We start from the raw sequence: 22,117 nt of genomic DNA, 5'->3' as shown, positions 1-22,117 counted from the left end.
CTCATTGAACGTCTCTTGAATGAACAACTTACCAATCACCCATGGCATCTGCAGAGGACACTGAGCCAGCCTGGGTACACTGTTGGTGGGACTGTGCCCATGGGTGGGCTCAGCTCTCTTCTCCCTGACTCTTCACCCTCCCGCCCAGCCCCATGCCGGAAGACCTTACCTGCCCACAATCATGAGCTCCTTCTCAGAGGCCCGTGGCCGGATGTGATTCCACAGATCCATGGTGAAGATGGTGCTGGCACTGTTAAAGATGGAGGTGAGGGAGGACATGAGAGCCGCCACCATCACAGCCATCATGAGCCCACGCAGGCCTAGGGCAGAAGGGAGGTCTGTGGGCCTCGGGCTTCCCGTCAACGGCTTCTGCCTTCACTTGTGACTCTGGTACCCCAGGCCCAAAGCCAGCTGATCCCAGTAGGCAGAACCTCAGACAGGACAGCTGGGCTGAGCTCCTGGTTATGCAGGACCTCAGCATTTCGTGGGGCTGAGGGGGACCCCTAGATCTGGGGCTCAGCCGCTGAGCCCAGAGCCTATCCCTGTCTACAAGGCTCCCATCGTGTCCCTACCTCAGATCAGAACCCATCCCTGCTCTCCCTGCTGGGTCCTCCAGGGGGCTCCATGTAGGGCTGAGGAGGGGACATTACCTGTGGGCAGGAGCTCCAACACCAGCTTGGGGTAGGCGATGTCGGAGCAGCCGGAGGGGTTGCTGCAGACTTTCTGGCAGATTTCTGGATGTGCACAAGCCACTTGATCTGCAGAGGAAGCCCAGGACCCAGAGTTGAGCAGAGAGACCCTCAATGTCCCAGGCCTGGCCACAGTGTGGCCTGACACAGGCCAGCACCAGGAGACAGGTTTACTGCACTTGAGTCCCTAGCTCAGGGACATAGAAAGGGGCCTAGACTTTGTAGGCTGTGACCTTGTCACTTAACCTTTCCCAACTTTAGTTGCTGTATCTAGAGAACTGGGAAAACAACACTTTATAACATTATCATGAGAATAGGCTGAGATGATCCCAAGAAAGCACTCAGCACGGATCTGATACGCAGGAAATGCAGAGAAGCCCTGGCTCTTATTGTATCCCACATAAAACTGAGACACTGTGTGGCCATTCTGACCACCGTATCCTGGATCAGGATCCATCCCCGCCCCCGCCCCCCCAATGCAGGAGGAGACAGAGGCAATTTCCATCTGTACTGAAGTTTGTCACTGCCTGATACATGTCAACCACACCTTGTTCATTTCTTTTTTGTACTGGGAATTGAACCCACGGAGCTACATCCCCAGTTCTTTTGAGACGTGGTCTTGTTAAATTGCCCAGGCTGGCCTCGAACTTGTGTCCTCCTATCTCAGCCTCCCAAGACTCTGGAATTCAGACATGAACCTCTACAATCCACTGGCAAACACAGTTTAAATTCCTCTTTCCCTTGTCTTCTCAACAGCTCATAGAGTTCAACGGCTACTCCTTATTTTAAACTGGGATCTCCACCATGAGAGCTCTGTCTCTCTGTGTGTCTGCAGCACTAGAGATTGAACCCTGGGCTTTACGCATGCTAGACAAGCATTCTACCACGGAGCCGCACGCTCAGCCCGTATTTCTAGACTTTTCTATGGGTTCTTTTGAACAAGTCCTTAACAAGACTCCTAAAGCACAAGAAATAAAATCAAGAATCAATAAATGGGATGGAATCAAACTAATAACTCTCATAAAGAAGCCCAGGCCCTCCCTCGGCTTAATCCACAGTCCTTTCTCTTCATCCAGATGGGTGACACTGTGTTTCAGCCCATCTTTTCTGGTGAGTGGCACCTACCCCGATCCTCAGGCAGCCCTATACGGCTCCTGCCAATGTCCTCCCTGGTTCTGATGCAACAGCAAAGCCATGATGACCATCTGGCTGAGGTCTGAGTTTCACAAGTGTCCTCAAATGCACATGTTCAACAATATCTCTAGATAATACATTTCAGTCCTGTATTTTTTATTTGCATTAAAAATGGTAATCAAGCCCGACACGGTGGCTCATGCCTGTCATCCAAGTGGCTTGGTGGGTGGGGGCTGAGGCAGGAGGATCCTGAGTTCAAAGCCAGCCTCAGCAACGGCGAGGCACTAAGCAACTCAGGGAGACCCTGTCTCTAAATAAAATTTTAACAAAGGGCTGGGGATGTGGCTCTGTGGTTGAGTGTCCCTGAGTTCAAAGCCTGGTACCAAAAAAAAAAAAAGTTAATAAAAATGTAAGCGGGTAAAGTACATCACAGTTTTAAAATCCAGTATTATTGTATCTTCATTTTCTTTTATTGATGAGCAGAAGATCTAAGGAATGGAACTAGCCCTTTCATCCATAGAGGGGCTCAAGGGCTTCTGGGTAATGTCTTCTCTCAATTGGGACCTTTCCTCCAATGACATTCACCAGTGGGAGAGAAAATGTGTGCTGAGGCCAGAATTAATACTACTAATAGCAATTACTTTGGAATAAAGTAGATTCCCCGCAAACTCAAAATTAAAGAAGGCAGACCAAGAAAGTCTGAGGAGCACTGGGAAGAACCACTCTCATTGAGATAAATGCTTTGAGGAGGTCAAAGTTCTCAAGTTTTTATTACTCTTCTGAGAAAACTTGGGAGAGGATAAGATAATATTTACCTTCCTATTCTCAGAATGCCATCAAGTGGGCCAAAGGTCTGGTTCAAGTTCAAACCTACACGAGTTCGCCTCTGTTATCTAAGAGGCCCCGTCTTCTAGCTAAGAGAGAAGGAGCAAGGGTCTCACTGTTCACTGAAAGTTTTCCTGTCTCCTGATAGAAGTGGATCCTTCAACCACGGGACACAGGACAGATGCAAAGTTTATAAGGCACATCTGTTGAAGACAATTGTGTGTGTTCCTTCAGCCTAAAAAAAAATGCTCATGAGGCTGGGACAGAGTTCAGCTGGTAGAGTGCTTGCCTCGAATGCACAAGGCCATGGGTTCAATCCCCAGCACCACACACACACACACACACACACACACACACTCAAATACAAAAGAAAGAAATATGCTCATGAGAGGGCAGGGGGTTCGTTCAGCTAAGTTATAAATGACATCAACAGCCTCCTGATCATTAGCGCCCATTCAGTAACATCCACTCACCTGTCAGTTTACCAACCACTTCATGGAGTGCGTTCTCTTAGAGAGCTCCAGACCCCCTGCTGCTTAAACTAAATGATGCCCCAGACAAAGTCAAATCCAAACAGGGCACAGACCCTCCTTTTCCCACAATGCAACATTCCTGGAAGGTTTGCTATGACTCAGACTCTACAATAAACACTGTGCACAGGCCTCCTAATTTTCACAACTCTGTGAGGAAGCTGTGGCTATTATCCTTATTTTAAAGACAAGGAAACTGGGGCTGGGGTTGCGGCTCAGTGGCAGAACGCTTGCCTTGCACGTGTGAGGCAAGTGTGAGGGATCGTATCTCATTTAACAATGATGGTTAATTGGCTGGTTGACTGCTAAGAGAGATGATCAGGGTCTCCTTATTGATCTTCCAGATCTCAAGTCAAGGCTCGTGGTGGGATTTCCATGTCTAAGAGTCAGTTTTGGAAGCAGATAGATTCCTGGTTCACCCAGTAACTACTTCAGCAAACCAGGTACCCGAGGGTACGAGCCTGGATTCCTGCTTGTCTCCTCAACCCTCGCATTCAATCCATCATTAATCTCATGGACCCCACTAGAAAATACATTTTCAAACCTATTGCTTGGACCGACTATGGTGTCCTTAGATGGACACTGTCAAAGGCAGCTCTGTCTGGCCTTCTCTCCACGTCCTCATGTGTTTTCCCCCAGCACTTAGCACCACCAGTGACTCTCTCGCTTATGTGTCAATCAACCAATGTGTTTACTTATCTGTCTCTTCCAGTGCCACAATCTAAGTCCCACTAGAAGGACACTCTGGTTCTCTTAGGTGTCCTCAGGGTACTAGATGAAGGCCCAGCAGATAATTGGCTCTCAAACTATTTGCTGGATCAATGGAAGAAGAGCTAGATGAGCGAATCAATAACTTCCTCTGGATTTCAATTTCCTCATCTGTAAGATGGGAAGGGCAGTCATAGCACTGACTTCACAGTGTCCTTTTGAGGATGAAGTTAAGCAATGCAGTGGTTCCTTGGTGTCTGGGGGGGACTGGTTTCAGGACCCCCTGTGGATGCCAAATCAGCAGGTGCTCAGTTCCTCTATAAAACGATGTAGTGTTTATATGTCACCTAGGCACGCCCTCTTGTTTACTTTAAATCACTCTAGATTACTTATAATGCCTGATGCAACATAAATATTGTTATACTGTATTGTTTAGGGAATAATAATAAGAAAAGAAAATATGTACATGTTCAGGATAGATGTGATTTAATTTATTATTATTATTATTATTATTATTTTGGTACTTGGGATTGATCCCAGGGGCACTTAATCACTAAGCCATATTCCCAGCCCTTTTTATTTTTTGAGACAGAGTCTTGCTAAGTTGCTTAGAGCCTTGCTAAGTTGTTGAGGCTGGTTTTGAACTTGCCATCCTCCTGTCTTGGCCTCCTGAGTTGCTGGGATTACAGGGGCACACCACCACATCTGACTAAAGTATTTTTGAACTGCAGTTGATGAAATTCATATTTATGGAATTCAGATATATGGAGAGCCAAGGATGCATGAATAAAATAGCAACTGGGAGAATTTACAAAGTGTCTCAGTCAGTCTCGTGTCACTATAACAAAACACCAGACACAAGCTACTTATGAGCTAAAGAGAGGTTTATTTTGGCTCATGGATCTGGAAGATGGGGTGGCCCCATTAGTCTGGGCTTCTAGTGAAAGCAGCAGATCTTAACAGGAGCATGGAGTAGAGCAAATGCTATGTCTTGAGCCAGGAAGGAGATAGAAAGTGAGAGAGTGAGAGTGAGAGTGAGAGAGAGAGAGAGAGAGAGAGAGAGAGAGAGAGAAATTGGGTCTTATAATCCCTCTCAAGGGCACCCCTCCAATGACCTTAGAACTTTCCACTGAGTCCCACAAGGTCTACAGTGCCTGTCTTTACTGCCCTCTGGAGACTAAGCCTTTGCATATGGATCTTTGGGGACATTCACTCAAAGCACAATATATCATGCTTGCCTTGTGTCAGGACCTGCTTCAAACCCGATAAAGTATCATTATCCCCATTTTACAAGTGAGGATACCACCAGGCGTGGTGGTGCGCACCTACAATCCCAGCAGCTCTGGAGGCTGAGGAAGGAGGATCACAAGTTTGAGGTCAGCCTCAGCAACTTAGCAAGGCCCTAAGCAAGTTAGTAAGATCCTGTTTCAAAATAAAATATAAAAAGGGCTGGGGATGAGGCTCAGTGGTTAAATGCCCCTGGGTTCAATCCTTGGTACAAACCCCCAAAACAAACAAACAAACAAACAAACAAAAAACCAAGCGAGCAAACAGAGGCCAGGGGAGTTGAAATGACTTATACAGAGTCATACAGCTCGTAAGCAGCAGAGCCAAGACTCAGGCCTGGGCGGTCCAGATCAGAGTCAGTCCCCATGACCACCACACTCTACTCAAGACTGCACGGGTCTGGCCCCTAGCAAGCGCACCGTGAACGTTGCTTATGGCCACGTTGTTTGTTCACACCTCAAGCCTTGCTCGACAGCTGTGTGTTTTCCAACAAGGTACCACAAACCCCAAGATTGCACTTCTTGTCTCCCTGAAGGTTCTTCCAAGCCTGAGCCCCCTTGTCTAGAGGCAGGGCCACTTACAGCTCCTCTGGGCTGAGAAGCCGGAGCCCAGAGTTTAGTACCATGGACAGTACCCCAACTTCCCTTCCCTGGCTCTTTCCTCCTGATATAGTAAGGGCCCTAAACTCCTTGGACTAAACTGGGGCAACTGCAGACCATCCTGCCCTCCCTTTCTTTAACACCATGAGGATAAGGCCAGGGCAGGACACGTTCCACTGTCCACTCCCCTGTGAGTTAATAACAGCCTTGATTGGGGGCAAGGATGGGAGCTTTCTTCTGTACGGGTCCCGGCTCCTGACACCATGTGGTGTCCAATGACGTTGCCTACTACAGCGTTGTTATCCCCATCATACAAACCTATCCCATTGCCACAAAAATAAACTAAGTGCTGTGCTCCAGAGACCCTGATGTCCTCTGATATTTGTCAAGAAAAATACAAATAAAAATGATCCCACGGGCTGAGGTTGCCACTCAGTGGCAGAGCGCCTGCCTGGCACGTGTGAGCCCCTGGGTCCGATCCTCAGCACCACACAAAAATAAATAAATAGAATAAAGGTACTGTGTCCATCCACAATAAATTTTTAAAAAATGGTCCCATTGGTCCACAGTCACCAAACTCCTGAGCTCCAACACCAAAGCTTGAGAGGAACTTTCCCATGGGACATCAGAAACTGACATCTGCAAATGTACCATTTTAGCTCAACTGTGATATAAAAATATAGTTGACAAAGACTCCTCGACCCCCTCCCCATTGAATTTTCACTGAATGTGGCTTGGGACACCTATTGGATTTGTGCATTGAGCCCACAGTGAGGAACAGCATGAGGTCAGCAGGTGCCCAGGACCCCTGCCACATTGTCTTGGGGGCCAGCAGCTGTTTAGAACACCCTGCAGGGTCCCAGACTCACAGACGGGGGCCTCCTCTCCCAGCCGTCTCCTCACCTGGAAAGAGGATGCGGCTCACCATGCCAGGGAACACCATTATGAACAGGGGAAGCACCTTCAGGTACGCGGCCAGCAGGGATCCTCCTTTGGCATGGGACAGGTTCCTGGCAGCCAGGGTCCGCTGAACAATCACCTGGAAAAGAGGAGGATGGGTGCGTTGGTCCTCGGCAGGTGCGGTAGGTCTTGGTTTGCCTTGTGTGAAGAAGTACCTCTTGTCCGCCTCTGGTCTCCCTGGGCAAGCTGACTCCTCTGCCCTCTCGCTCTCCTTCCATCTAGAGGCGCCAGGTCTGGTTTACTGTATGAACTCTGGAGATGGACACAGCCTGGGTTCTAATCCTGCCACCCCACTTCCTGGCTGCGTGACCCCGAGCAGACAAATTTATCTGTCTTTGCCTCAGTTTTCTCACCTATAAATTGGGGATAATACTAGGGCAGTTTTGACAAGTGAATGAAGCAAAAGGGTTTAGCATACTTAAGATGGTGTCCAGCGCATAGTAACTGCCCCATAAAAATCAGTGGCTGTTATCCACCTCTAGTCTCTCAGATATGTGAATTTCTAGAAATGTCCTTTTAAGGGACTTAAAAACAGCCTACTACAGGGACACAGCCACATCAATGTTTATAGCAGCACAATTCATAATAGCTAAACTGTGGAGCCAACCTAGATGCCCTTCAGTGGATGAATGGATAAAAAAAATGTGGCATATATACACAATGGAATTTTACTCAGCAATAAAAGAGAATAAAATCATGGCATTTTCAGGTAAATGGATGGAGTTAGAAAAGATAATGCTAAGTGAAGTTAGCCAATCCCCAAAAAGCAAAGCCGAATGTTTTCTCTGATATAAGGGACTCATAGTGGGGTAGAGAGGGAGAGCATGGGAGGATTAGATGAACTCTAGATAGGGCAGAAGGGTGGGAGGGGAAGGGAGGGGGCAGGGGGTTAGCAAGGATGGTGGACTATGATGGACATCATTATCCAAAGTACATGTAGGAAGACACGAATTGGGTGTCAACATACTTTATATACAGAGATATGAAAAATTATGGTATATATGTACAATAAGAATTTTAATGCAAAAAAACAAGTACATGTATAAAGACATGAATTGGCATGAACATACTTTATACAAAGATATGAAAAATTGTGCTCTATACGTGCAATAGGAATTGTGATACATTCCACTGTCGTGTATTTAAAAAAATAAAATCAATTAAAAAGAGAGAGAGAGAGAGAGAGAGAGAGAGAGAAAAGAAATGTCCTTTTAAGTTTAAACTGCTATGTTTTCCTATGGATAACCAGAATTCTCACTAAATCAGCAAAGAATCCTTAATGGAAGAGCATCCAGAAGTAGAATTTGCCTTAAACCTCACATCACACCCCTAATAATTTTTCAGTACGTTTGGATGAATACCCAGGTGCGGGATTATTGCTTCCTTAAGGTGCCAAAGAGTCAGACAGGAAAGAGTTTCCCACTGGAGATCTGACATTATCACTGAAAAGAATTCAGGCCTCTCTTCCCATGAAGCGGTGTTTCCAAATATGAATTGAAGAGGGAGCTGGATCATTTTAAGAGTGAGCCACGTTGGGCTGGGGGTATAGCTCAGTTGGCAGAGTGCTTGCCTCGTGTGCACTAAGACCCTGGGTTCGATCCCCACCCAGAGGGTGTGGCCCTCCACAGGAACCCCCCAGGCCCAAGTATTGGCCCCCATCTCTCTGAGAATGAGCTGAATACATAGGAGATGCTCAGCCAGTGACTGGCGTGTTGCTGGGGCATCCATAACATGTTCAAATGTCATTAACTCTCACCAGCTATGACTTTCCTTCTCCATCTCTGCCCAGGACAATCTGGAATATGCTCTCAGTGAATGCTGGGTGCTGAGCTGCCTTGCTCTCCCCTTCTGAAGGGGGCCTAGATGAAGGGTTGGGAGTGATGTGTATTTCCCACCCCCCACCCCAGCACACTGAGCCAGCACATCCTTTAGACTCTGTGGAATCTGGCTCAGCAGAAACCCCTCGTGGTCAACCAGAGTCAAAGGGGAGAGGGTTTTAAAAGATGAGCGTTTTGAAAGATCAGATCCTCTTGCGCTAAGTCCTAAGGTTCTTGCATTACATGGGATGGAGGAGCCTTCAAGGGCTACGAGTTGGAATAAGAGTTTGCAAACTAAAGTAATGATTTGTACAAATTAATAAATACAAGTTGGTGAGCTGTGCCCCAAACAGTAACCTAAGCCAGAGGACGAATGTCAATGTTGCCAATGGTGCATTTACCATCCCTGTAACGAGACTGAAAAAAATTTTTTCATGCATCTCTATTTTGTAACGATTAGGAGCTCCATTTGACATGTGAGAAAATAAGGCTCAGAGATGTGAAATGGCATCTCCTGAACCTGACCATGGACTTCACCTGGATCCATACCTTGTCTCAGGAACTCTCCTACCTGAGACTGGCTAAGGTGGAGAAGGAGGCTTTCTTAAAGGGGCAGCATATGTACGTGGCACACACGATGGCCTCGAGCTCAGCTCTTCATGCACAGAAGCCCAGGGGTGGGACCTGGGCTTCATTCTCTGGAATGTCTCCTGCCTCGGTTCAATTGTCCAACCCAAGATCATCGCTTTAATTAAATTCTCATCAGGCTGGGCGCAGTGGTGCACACCTGTCATCCCAGCAGCTAGGGAGGCTGAGGCAGGAGGATTGCTGATAGACCCAACCTGATCTTTTCTTAAAATTGGGCATCTCGCCACAAAGCCATGAAAAGATAATTTCGGCTTTACTATAAATTACTGCAAATTCTGAACCTGCTTGGAATGCCTGCCCTGCCTTGAACTCACCCATGCCTGGTTCTCTGACCAGAGAGCAGCCCTCTCTGAAACTTTAGTGACGCCTCACAAATCTTGGCCTTCCCTGGCCAGATGACAACCCTCTCTGAGGCTCTAATGGTCCTCATAAATTCTGATATTGGGGCCAGCAAAAAAATGTAAACTACCATTAGTGTGATGCTTGTCAGAGTTCTGTTATCTGTAACCCACCTTTTGTGTAACTTTCTGGGCTATAAAGCTGGGCTGAAGGAAAGCTGGGGTGCTGTCTTGTTCCCGCCGTTTTGGGAGGGAGAGGCAGCCCGGCCGGTCAAAATAATAAGCTTGCTTTAATTTGATTTTAATTGGAGTCAGTGGTCTTTTCTTGCATCCTGGTCTAACAGATTGCCAGTTCAAAGCCAGCCTCAGCAAAAGCGAGGCTCTAAGCAACTCAGTGAGACCCTGTCTCTAAATAAAATACAAAAGAGGGCTAGGGATGGGGCTCAGTGGTTGGGTGCCCTGAGTTCAATCCCTGGTACCTGCCCCCCCCCAATTTTTCTCATCAGCCCTGACTATGCAAAAGAGCTTCCAAAATGGTACACAGATCTGTGATCTTTAGTGTAACAGGAAAGCACCCTATTTGAACGGGTGATAATTCACTGATTTAAATCAGAGCAGGGAAAGGGTCCCATCCACCCCTGCTGGTCTCCTTCATCTCCCTGCCCTTGGGTTTCAGGTCCACCCAGAGTTTCTCTGCGTACCCACAAGCAAATGCAAACTGACTCTCTTCTGCCCGCTTATCATCCTGTAATGTCTCCTAATTTTCTTGTTTATTTTTTCTCACCAGTTACATGTTGGCCTTAAGACCTTTGCTCTGGCGGTACCCCCTGCTGCAAATGCTTTCTCCAAAGTTATGGAACACTTGCTTTCCTCCTTCAAAGGAGCGCAGAGCAAAGACTCCTCAAAAATTAAAAATAGAACCGCCACCTGATCCAGCAATGTCACCCCGGGGGTATACATGCAAAGGGCATGAAATCAGCATAATAAAGGGACATCTGCATTCCCCTGTTTAATGCAGCACAATTCACAATAGCCATGGTATGGAGCCAACCTACGTGGAGATGAAGGGGCAAAGAAAATGTGGTACATACACACGGTGAAATACTATGTATCGATAAAAAAGAATGCTTTCATTTATGGCAACAGGGATGGGTTTAAAGATTATGTTTAGTAGACAAGCCAGGCACAGAAAGACAAATACCATGTGATTTCATTCATATGTGGAATCTGGCAAAACTGAGCTCATAAAGAGTAGAAGAGTGGTTACCAGAGGTTGGGGAGGGCCAGGGGGAGAGATGGGAGGGGATGGGTTAATGGATACAAAACTACAGCTGGAGGGCATGGTGGTGCATGCCTGTAATCCCAGTGACTTGGGAGGCTGAGGCTGGAGGATCACAAGATTGAGGCCAACCTCAACAACTTAGTGAGGCCCTAAGTGATTTAGAGAGACCCTAATAATTGAAAAATGGAAAAAAAAAAGAGGGCTGGGGATGTGGCTCAGTGGTTAAGAGTTGATCATCACACAAAGTATAAATGTACCAAAATATCACATTGTATCCTCCAAAGACATGTAAGTATCTAACAACTAAAAATAAATAAATCTAAATTTAAAAATAGAGTAAAATTCCCTCAAAAGTCTTGCTCAAGGTCACTCCCCCTCACTGTATTCTTGATTTTTCTTCTTCTTCTTCTTTTGGTAGCAGGGATTGAACCCAAGGGCACTTCACCCGGAGCCACATCCTCAGCCCCTTTTATTTTTTTTATTTTGAGACAGGGTCTCATTAGGTTGCTTATAGCCTCGCTAAGTTGCTGAGGCTAGCTTTGAACCTGCGATCCTCCTGCCTCAGCCTCCTGAGCAGTCTCCTGAGCAGCTGGGATTACAGGCACACACCGCCCTGCTCTTCCCAGGCACTTGAACAGGATCGATTGGCAAAGATCAGCAGCTCTGGATCTGCCATTAGCACCAGGAAGAGCAAAAAGCAAAATAACACGGAGATTTGTTTAATTTAACACGCAGAAAGGAAGGAAGTCGTCAAGGAGCTGGGGAAACAGATGAGTGAACAGAGAGTGGGAAAGGAAAAGGCCAATGTCAGCCACCCCGTCATCACCCTGGGGGAAGAGGAGTCTGGGGGGAGCTCACTCAGCCAGCTGCCCTGTACCTGATCCGTGCACCAGTACCAGAGGGATGGGATGGACATTCCAAACAGGATCCCCGGCCACGGGAGATCAGACGTCACTGGATCTCGGAAGATATGGAAGGCGTCTTCCCGGGGCAGCCCGCAGCTGCTGTTCTCGCTCCGGTTGCTAGCCAGGGCCGAGAAGTACTTCTCCTTCAGCCCGTCCATCCCGCCAACCGCAGCAAAACCTACAGCAGAGAGGAAATCTCAGTTACCCAGGAAATCAGACAGGTCCGCATCCACTGGTAAGGGGACAGATGGGGCTGGATGACGTCCTCGTGGGAGCAGAGCTACCAAAAAATGTCACCCCTTAAGGTTTCTGAACCTCTTTTCTTTTTTTATGCCTTTGTTAATGACTGTGCATCGCTTCTCAGAATAATATATCTAAATGCACAATACAAAGCAGACATTGCAAAGAAAACAGAGGGCAATCTTTAAAATATAGAAATGATTCAGGGCATATCCCCCAATAGGAAGTAAGAGGTAACTGTGTCTAGTAATGACTTAGTTCAGGAGGATGAGCAGTCAAACACTATTTGAAGATATCAGCAGTGGCCTGCTGGGAGCCATTAGCCAAGTAGGTATGACAATTTCCTTGCCAGCGTACCCCATGTTGCTGACATGTTGCAGCGACATTGAATGTAGGTGACCTTGCTCAAGGACCAAGGCAGATTAGGGTGTTCCCGGTTTTAAGATAATCGTGTTTAGGGCGTTCCCAGTTTAGGTTCCAGGTTTAAGGTTTAAGATTATTCCTGCTGGGAATAGGGCGTATCCTGCTGCCTGAGTTCCCCTTGAGTTCTCACGGGATTCAGACAGTATATTTTGGAGATAGATGCCCAGTGGAGGTGGATTTGGGCAGAGAATGTGAATTTGGGCAGAGAATGTGGAGTTGGGCAGAGAACGTGGATTTCCCCAGTTTGCCTGAGAAAGTTCTAGGAACAGGCAACTGGGGAAATCCACGGCCGTCATGTCACAAAAGCATCAGGGATATCGGTTGGTATCAGAGTCAAAGATGTTGCTAAGACGACTGTGGTCTGTGTCCTACCCTTATAATTGGAAATGGCAAATTGCAATGATAGATTTAGGAAAATCAAGATTTTTTCCCCCCCCAGGATCACAGGTACCCTCAATTTGGTCCATGGGTCCCAGGTTAAGAAACCCGGCCCTCAGAAAATGTTCTTTTGACTTTGAATCTTCTCGGCTGTTCTCGATTCACGGATTCAAGGAGTGGGCCAAGAAAATGGAGGATCTTGAGCAAGTCACATCCTGTCTCTGAGGTTCAGTCTCCTTTTCTGCTTGTGGGCACGGTGAAGCCACAATCTCTATCGTGGGGCAAGGACGCGTGTGATAATGCACATAAAATACTTGGCACAGAAAACTGAGCTGTTCCTGAAAACAGACTATGGTCTTCTGCAGCTGATTTTATTTATTGAAAGAATTCAAGATTGCTCTCTCTGGATCACATTCTGCTTTCTGAAAGGTCTTTTTCCTACTGCTGGGGACTGAATGCATGGGTAGTCTATCTGTGAACTGTATCCCCAGTCCTTTTTACTTTTTTATTTTGAGACACAGTCTAAGTTGCCAAGGCTGGCCACAAAGTTGCAATCCTCCTGCCTCAGCCTCTCCGGTCACTGGGATTAGTGTGCACCATCACACCCAGCTATTTTGTTTCTTAACATGGAGGAGAGCAGATTGGTGTAACCACTTGGGTCAGAATGACATGTAACCAGCATTCTGTCCCATCTTTACTGAGGATTGTGGTGAACAGTGGATACTGAGATAAAAAACAAACCGTTATCTTTTTGGAGACAGGGGATTGAACCCAGGGGTGTTTAACCACTGAGCCACATCCCAAGCCCTTTCTATTTTTTGAGACAGGTTCTCACTAAGTTGTTCAGGGCCTTGCTAAGTTGCTGAGGCTGGCTTTGAACATGTGATCCTCCTGCCTCAGCCTCCCGAGTTGCTGGGATTATAGGGGTGCACCACCAATGCCCGGCAAAACTGTTATCTTGATGGTCAATTGACCCACTTTATTTCCCCGAGAAATCATCCTTTTTATTATTTTTGACACATAATAATTATACCTATTTATGGGGCACAGTATGCTATTTCTTTTTTTTTGTGTGTGTGGGGGGGGGAGCTGTGGTATTGGCAATTGAACTCAGGGGCACTGGACCACTGAGCCACATCCCCAGCCCATTTTTGCATTTTATTTAGAGACAGAGTTTCACGGAGTTGCTTAGTGCCTCACTTTTGCTGAGGCTGGCTTTGAACTCACGATCCTCCTGCCTCAGCCACCTGAGCCCCTGGGATTACATGGCTGGCCACCATGCCCAGCTCAGTGTAATATTTCTGAATACACTTATGTAAATACATAATGTGTAATGATCAAATTAGGGTAATCTGTATATCCATCAAGTCAAACATTTACTATTTCTTTGTATCAGGAGCTTGGATGGGGAAAAATATATATTTTCATAAATCTATACGTCATCCCAGTAGGATCAGAAAAAGGAACTTCCAAAATCCTTTCTTCCAGCTATTTTGAAATATACAATAAATTATTACAAACTATAATCACACTGAAAAATTACTTTGTTGGGGGCTGGGGTTGTGGCTCAGGGGTAGAGTGCTTGCCTCACACGTGTGAGGCTTTAGGTACGATCTTCAGCTCCACATAAAATGAATACACAAAAATAAAGGTATTTATCCATCTACAACTAAAAAAAGAATTTTTTTAAATGACTTTGTGGTATTGATGAGTTTGATTTTGGTCCATATCTGGGCCCACCCATATGGGTGAACTTCATCTATCATATGGATAGTTGAGTAAAGAATTATCTGAGAAGAGGTGAAACTGGAGTAGGCCGGTACTTCATGAGCTTTAATGTGCATATGAATCACCTGAAAATTATTAGATTCTGATTCAGCAGGTCTGGGGCAGGGGCGGTGCCCAGGATTCTGGCTTGCTCATGAGTTCCCCTGTGATGCTAAGGTTCCTAAGCAACCGTTCATGGATCCCATACACTGAACAGCCCCGATGTAGGAGTTAGCCAGGTACCAAATAAAATCCAGAGTTTTCTTAGAATGAATGAAAGTGAATGATTTTGAACAGTCTTGATTTACTACACAATTTTTTAAGTCAGGTTTTCAGTTTTTCATATTTTTCCCCCCTAGGTAACCTGTAATGCTATCATCAGCAGATAATAATTTTTTTTCTTTCTTTTTAATATGTATATCTTATATGTTTCATTTTGTAGAGTTTATAAGGTAGCATCCTTTTTATCTGATTTTACTGAGATAACTTCTAGTGTTAAGCAAAGGTTTGAATTTCTTCTTTAGATATTGAACTATTAAGTCTCCTAGTTTCTCTTGAGTCAAATTTAGTAATTCATACTTTCCTGGAAAAGCATGAATTTAAACTGATTTTTTATGTTTATTGTCATAAAGCTGTGAGTAGTGTAGCCTGATAATTTAATGTACTTCCTTTGGGTATTTAGTTCTTTTCCTCATTCCTAATATATTGCATTTATTTTTTCTTCTTTTTCATTGATTTGATTTGCCCCCATAGTTCATTGTTCTTTTCAATGAAATCAGATGCTGGAGTAACACATTTTGTAGTTTTCTCAATTCTAATTCATTCAATTGGGCTTTCATATTGATGGATACAAATGTTTTTACAGCTGAGAGCCATGGTGCACACCTGTAATCCCAGTGGCTCTGGAGGCTGAGGCAGGAGGATCGCAAGTTCAAGGCCAACCTCAGCAACATAGGCCCCAAGCAACTTAGCAAGACCCTGTATTTCAGTCAGCTCTTTTGTGGCTGTAACTAAAGGACCTGATCAGAACAATTGTAGAGGGGGAAAGGTTTATTTGAGGGCTCCTGGTTTCAGAGGTCTTAGTCCACAGAAGGCTGGCTTCATTCCTCAGGGCGTGAGGTGACACTGAATGTCAAGGCAGAGTGTGTGACAGAGGGAAGCAGCTCACAGGACCAGCAGGAAGCGGAGAGAGACTCCACTCTCCAGATAAAATATGTACACCAAAGCCGCGCCCCAATTCCCACACCCCACCTCTTCATTACCCTCAGTTAATCCCTATCAGGGGACTCCTCTGAACCTTCTTCTCGCATTGTCTCACACATGAGCTTTTGGGGACACCTCACCTCCAAACCATAACACTGTCTCTAAATAAAAAATAAAAAGAATTGGAGATGTGGCTCAGTGGTTAAGCACCCTGATTTAACTCCTGGTACAAAAAAAAAAAAAAGTTTTTACCGTATAGTGTTTAACTTCCTCTATTAAGTATGAAATGAGATGTTCTTATCATTTTTTCTGAATGATTCATAATTGTATATTTTTTTATTTTTGAATCTGGGAGTCTCACATTTGTGAAATCCTCTTCCTCAGTCCCCCAAGTTTTGGGGACCACAGATGCATACCACGCATTATTTGGGAGATGGCTTTAAAATTCTAAGTAATTAGACTGAAAATCAATTTAAACTCATAGTTATGAGTTTAATTGGTTTTGGTTTGTTTTACCTGGGTACGGTAATAGAATAATGTTAGCATGAGTATTTTTGCAAAATTTTAATATTTTTTTCCATGATTGAATTTTCTAGATGTTTCTGAGGATGCTAGGGAAAACTATGATGCTAATGTTTATTTGTTTATGTAAATTTTTTTTACTTCTAAATATTTTTGTTTTGGCTTCTTGTTGTGTCATGTGTTAAAGTATTTCCATACTACTTAGTTTTCTGTCAGCTTCATTCTGACGAGTTTTGCTTTTGTGTATCTTGCTGCAATGTTATTTACACACACAGATTATATCTTCGCTGTCAATTTTCTATTTTGAATCTAAAAGATATTTCCCTCTGTGGAATCCTCTTTGCCTTATGTTATGCTTATTTTTACACATGCCACTTGCAAATTATAGCAACGGAGTTTTTTTTTTCCACCCATATTAGAAATATTGAGTTTTGTGGAGGAAATAAACAATATGTAGCTGAGTAAAAGAATAATAACAGCACAACACCGTAAACCCTCCACAGAGTTGATCATTGCAGTCAGTAGAGACTTTTATCTGATTTTCTTGGATTGAAACAGGTAATGCTTTGCATCCTATTTAATTTTTTTACTTTTGGTTGTGATTCTTTGTTATTTACCTTTTAAGGAAAAAAAAACTTTAAGCATATATTCTCTATATAAAGGATAAGCGTATGATTAGCTTTTTGTCACTGAGACACAATGTCTGAGAAAAACAACTTTAAGAAGGAAAACTTTATTCTGGCTCATGGTGCCGGATGGTTGGCCCAGATCTACTGGCCTGAGGTGGGGCAGAGCATCATGGCAGCAGCGGGTGGTGGAGGAAAGCCGCTCAGCTCACAGCAGCTGGGGAGCAGAGAGAAGCTCTCTTTACAGTCTCCAAGAGCACACGTGTGCCCAAGGACTGGTCCTTCACCTAGGTCCCACTGTGATTCCCACAGCTTCCCAATAGTCCCTGCAGGTAAGAAGTCATTAGTGGATTAGCCCATTGATAAGATCAGTGCCCCTTGATCCAGTCACTTTCCAAAAGCCCCACAGCTGATCACCCCTGAACTGGGGACCAGGTAGGACAGACAGCCAGGGCTATCGTCTTACCTAACCACAGTACAGCTACCGAAAGGAAGAAGAAATCAGCATTTGCTATTGTCAATGTTAGAGTCCTCCCCTAAACCCGCATGTTGTAATCCTCATCTCCCCGGGGTAATGGGGACTTTGGGATGTGATTAGGCTGTGAGGACAGATTCCTCATGAATGGGACCAGGGCCTTATAAAAGGGACCTCAGACAACTAGCTGCCCCGTCCACGTGGGAGGACACAGCAGAAGGTATGTGCTCATCAAACAGAATCTGCTGGCAGCTGGACTTTGGACTTCCCGGTCTCCAGCACTATGGGCAGTGTCTTGTCATATATGACGGCATATTTTGTTTATGTTTATTTGTTTGTATTTATTTGTTTATATCTAATTTGTTATATATGATGGCAGAGTGCATCATAATTCACCTTACACCTACAGAGCACACTTTTCCAGCTAAGATGCATGTATTTTTTGGCAAGAATGGCACGGAGTTAGTCAGGTGCAGTGGCACATGCTTATAATCGCAGCTACTTGGGAGGCTGAGGCAGAAGGATCACAAGTTTGAGGCCAGCCTCTACAATTTAGTGACACGCTGTCTCAAAATTAAAAAAAAAAAAAAAATAAAAAAATGAAAAGGGCTGGGGATGTGGCTCAATAGTAGAGTGCTCCTAGATTCAATCCCCAGGAACAATACCACCAACAAAAGAATGGCACAGAGTTGATGTGCTGTGCTCAGGATCAGGAGGTACGTAGTACTAATATGTCTTATCCTTGCGGGTCTTAACCTTGATCACTTAGTTACGCTGGTGTGTGCCAGTTTCCTTCACTGTATACTGACTATTTTTCCTTTTGTAACTAACAACTATGCCAGGTGCAATATTTTTCTTTCTTTCTTTTTTCTTCTTTCTCACCAAGTTGCTGAGGCTGGCTTTGAACTTGTGATCCTCCTGCCTCAGCCTCCCGAGTCGCTGGGATTACAGGTGTGTGCCGCTGTGCCCAGCTCCGGTGCTGTACTTTAATATTCTGTGAATATCTATGTCTTCATGAACTTTCACCTGCTAACTGGACCACGGAGCCTGGATAATACCGGCAACAGTGATTACTCTGGTGAGCCAAGGGTGATTTTCTATTTCCTCCATCTCATCTATGTTGATCTATCAGAATTCCTCTGTAAGAAAGAGTCACCCTTTCATAGTTTTATCCATATCCACATAGGAAGGGATATTAATTTTTACTTAAAAAAACAAAACTAAACAGAAAAGGGCTGAGGCTGTGGCTCAGAGGTGGAGCGTTTGCCTGGCACATGTGAGACCCTAGCTTCGATCCTCAGCACCACATAAAAATAAATAAAATAAAGGTCTTGTGTCCATCTACAACTAAGAATATTTCTTTTTTAAATCCAGAAATTTCCATGATAACACAATCCTCTTTTATCCAAAATAACCCTGTCTCAGGCAAAGCCCCCATGACATCATAGTGTGCTGTCATCCCCCCCCCCCCCCCCCCCCCGAGTGACAGCAGGACCCACTTACTGTAGCCCATCAGGATGAGTGCGCCCAGGAGCATGATCACAGTCTGCAGAGTGTCCGTGTAGATCACCGCCGCCAGGCCACCTGGGGGGGCGATCACTAGGTGAGGACCAGGTGCCCTGATGGGGAGGAGTTCCCCCAGGTCCCTGAGGGAACCCGGAAGGTCAAGAACTGACCGGAGACTTCCTAAGTCTGGCTGATTGCAAAGACGGTACCCTAACTCTTCCCGGTGTGCGTGCACATTCTGCGGTGGGAAGTTGCTGCTCCTTTTATGCGGAGGAGAAGATGGCCCTGTGACTTGCTCTGATCTTGCTAGAAGTGACACTGTGCGGCTCCAAGCCTGGCCCTACAGGAGCCCTGTGGCTTTGGTTCTCACTCTGCCCTGAGAGCAGCAGCTTTACGCAGCCCAGTCTCACCTAGTGGAGGGTGGTGGCCATCTGGAGGGGCCGCCCAGCCGGCTGCCCCTGCTGCCCACCCCCCATGTGAGGGCCATCTTGGTCCCACCAGCCTTCAGGGTGCCGTCTAACTCCCCATCAGTGAAGGCAAGGCCAGCAGAGCGACCACCCAGGTGAGCCATGAAGGTGCAGGAAATGAGAAGCCAGTTGGGGGAAGTCCCTGCAGGGTGGGTGTGTGTTGGCACAGCAGGAAGTGACCTCACACCACCCAGGAACTGATGCCTGCACCGCGGTCCCCAAGCTCTGAACAGCTTTATTTCTAACGTCGGGAAAGGGAGGTGAGGACCAGGCATTCAGAGACCCCTAGGCTTTCTGAACAGGGTCAAGGTGGTCTGCCTGAGAGGATTCCACTGCGCACTGCAAAGGCTAATCTGTGCAATGACGTCACGGTGGCAAGCCATCAGCACCTGTTCCTCACTCTGTCCTAGGGAAAGGACACTGCCTGGTTTGCACCTGTCTACTAGAGGGCAGGGTCGGTGTGTGATCCCCAAACCAACCCTGCGTGTGGGCGTGGCTTTCTCCCTGACTCCGCCTCCAGATCAGCAAAAGCCCAGCCCACTGACAAGTGGAGGAGGCTGGCTTCTGGCCTCCCTTTTCTGCTGCCCTCTGATGAATCCACCTGAACTTATTGAGAAACTAAAGTTTAGTGTCACTTAAACCCACCCTCATTTCTAGGAGGTTACTGTGAATTGAGCATTTGCGGTTTTTTTTTTTTTTTTTTTTGGTACCCGGGATGGAACTCAGGGGCACTTAACCACTGAGCCCCATCCTCAGCCCTTTTGATATTTTATTTAGAGACAGAGTGTCACTGAGTTGCTTAGGGCCGCATTAAGTTTCTGAGGCTGGCTTTGAACTTGTGATCCTCCTGCTTCAGCCTCCCGAGATGCTGGGGTTACAGACATGACCCACTGTGCCCGGCAAACATTTGCTATTTTATGCTTAGGATGTAAGTTCCTCTGGGGTAGAGATTTTTGTCTCTCTTGCTTATTTCTATGCCCTAATTCTTAGGATAATGTCCAGCACATAGTAGGTGTGAAAATCTTTCTTTTACACATCAGTTGTGTGTATGTGTGTGTGTACAGATGCACATTTGTGGAGTGAATTCTACTGTACCAGCAGGAAGCAGAGAAGGTGAAGCTGGAGCAGATGAGAAGGTAAACATTCAAAAACAGTCAAGGCCCTACTATGTGCTCGGCAACTTTCCTAGGACACACATCTGGGGGCAGGGAAGATAAAGCGGCCAATCTCAAGGCTCCAGAATTGCAAGAGTTAAATACCCAGCCTCGTATTCTGCATGTGAATACCCATACTCAGCACTTAGTAGGTCCTCAACAAATAGTTCTGGGGTTCGTGGAACAAAAAAACAGTGTGTATGTTGCATTTAAAAATTTTTTTTTCTTAGTTGGCAACCCCCTTTCCTTAGGTCAGGGCCAAGATCCATCCTACAGGGGTGTGGAGTGAGGTTTCAGGGTCCCCACACCCTGGGACACCAGAAGCCCCTCCCACCTCTCCGGGCACCACCCCTTGCTCGGTCGTACCTGCAACGGTGTACAGAGCCGTGATGGCCAGGAGCCCCACCACCGAGAGGTAGAGGTCCAGGTGCAGAGACTGCTGGATGAAGATGGCGCCCGCATACATGTCCACCTGCGGGGACAAGAGTGTGACAGATGAGCGAAGGGACGCGGGGATGAAGGGATGGACATTGCAGCACAGTTTCTCCAGGGTCAGCAGAAACCTTCTGAAATGCCAACCCCCTTTCTCTCACCGGTGAGCCCCTTCTGAGATGTGACTTCCCTGCAAGGCTTCGCAGCAGCTGGACGTTCTCAAGAGTTTGCAAAGGAACATTCTAGAAGGGATCCCGAGTCTGTCCTTTGAGCCTGGAGCTCTTTGGTTCCAGGGGAACTCCTTCTGCGTCCCCTGGTCCCCTACCTGGGGCACGTCCTCCCCACCCCAGCGGCTGGGACGAGCCAGGCCTGCTGAGCCCACGTGCCCCCCGAGGTTGCACGTCTGTGTGGCCGCTGTCCAGGCGATCTGCCCATCCAGAGGTCAGGGTGGGCACGTCCAGCTTGCCCTCCGTGCCTCTGATGAAGAGCTAATCACGGCCTGACCAGGAGGAAGAGCGGGGTCCCAGCCAAGGGCCGGGGGGCTCTGGCAGTTCCATTCCCTGACTCTCAAAGAAACCCAGAGAGACTGCGGCTGGGTGTCGGGTGGAGAAGGCTTCCTCCCTCCCTCAGCCTGTCCTGTCCCCCAGCCTCTTCTAACTCCCCTGAAACTGAGAGGGGGAAGGCAGATGGGGAGGGGACAGCCCCGAGATGGGCTGTGACCCATCTTCCCGCCTTGCTGCGGGGCCAGGCCAGGCCGCGTCCCCCCCACCCCCTTACCGATATCTTGGTGAAGATGTACATGAACAGGTAGATCACGGCCAGGGTGATGGAGATCCTGCTGCCCCCAAAGCGCTTCCGCAGGTACTCTGGCATCGTGGTGACCTGGGGAGCCGGTGGGAGCCCAGCTTTGACCTCCAGCTGGCTCTGGACACCAGGTCCCCCAGCCACCAGCCCTGTCCATGCCCGCCCTGCCCCAAAGCCAGACTCTCGGAGGGTCTTCTTGGGATTCTTAACGGGACACTGAAGAAGGAAGAAGGGTAAAGGGGCCCAGAGAGTGGAGGAGTGGGGGTTCTGTGCAGGGATGTGTACCCCACTGTCACATCCCCATATGGAGTGCCCCTCCTACGGTGGCCGGAGCCTGTTCTGTTTGGGCAGTGTTGGGGACCGAGCCCGGGGACCCTCTACCACCAGCTTTTTATTTT

The 22,117-nt window shown here is 46.8% G+C and overlaps 1 protein-coding gene across 9 annotated transcripts in view; it reads right to left on the bottom strand.

The window, feature by feature from the left end:
• The window catches only part of Slc5a11 (solute carrier family 5 member 11), a 39,807-nt gene that overhangs the window by 5,662 nt on the left and 12,028 nt on the right, over positions 1-22,117 (bottom strand). For 2 of the 9 annotated variants that reach the window (XM_027948606.3, XM_071605238.1), the window contains 7 exons: positions 21,693-21,797; positions 20,850-20,955; positions 18,860-18,940; positions 11,695-11,900; positions 6,676-6,811; positions 651-758; positions 170-320 (listed from right to left, as the gene is read on the bottom strand). In XM_027948606.3, the coding sequence (XP_027804407.2) occupies positions 170-320; positions 651-758; positions 6,676-6,811; positions 11,695-11,900; positions 18,860-18,940; positions 20,850-20,955; positions 21,693-21,797 (893 nt within the window). The remainder of the gene's footprint in view (positions 1-169; positions 321-650; positions 759-6,675; positions 6,812-11,694; positions 11,901-18,859; positions 18,941-20,849; positions 20,956-21,692; positions 21,798-22,117) is intronic. The other 7 variants (XM_027948607.3, XM_027948608.3, XM_027948610.2 and 4 more) reach the window with 6 other exon arrangements.

The sequence above is a fragment of the Marmota flaviventris genome, chromosome 19 (genome assembly GCF_047511675.1).
Source record: "Marmota flaviventris isolate mMarFla1 chromosome 19, mMarFla1.hap1, whole genome shotgun sequence".
In the NCBI taxonomy this organism is placed as follows: domain Eukaryota; kingdom Metazoa; phylum Chordata; class Mammalia; order Rodentia; family Sciuridae; genus Marmota; species Marmota flaviventris.
This window is presented reverse-complemented; position numbering and strand designations above follow the sequence as displayed.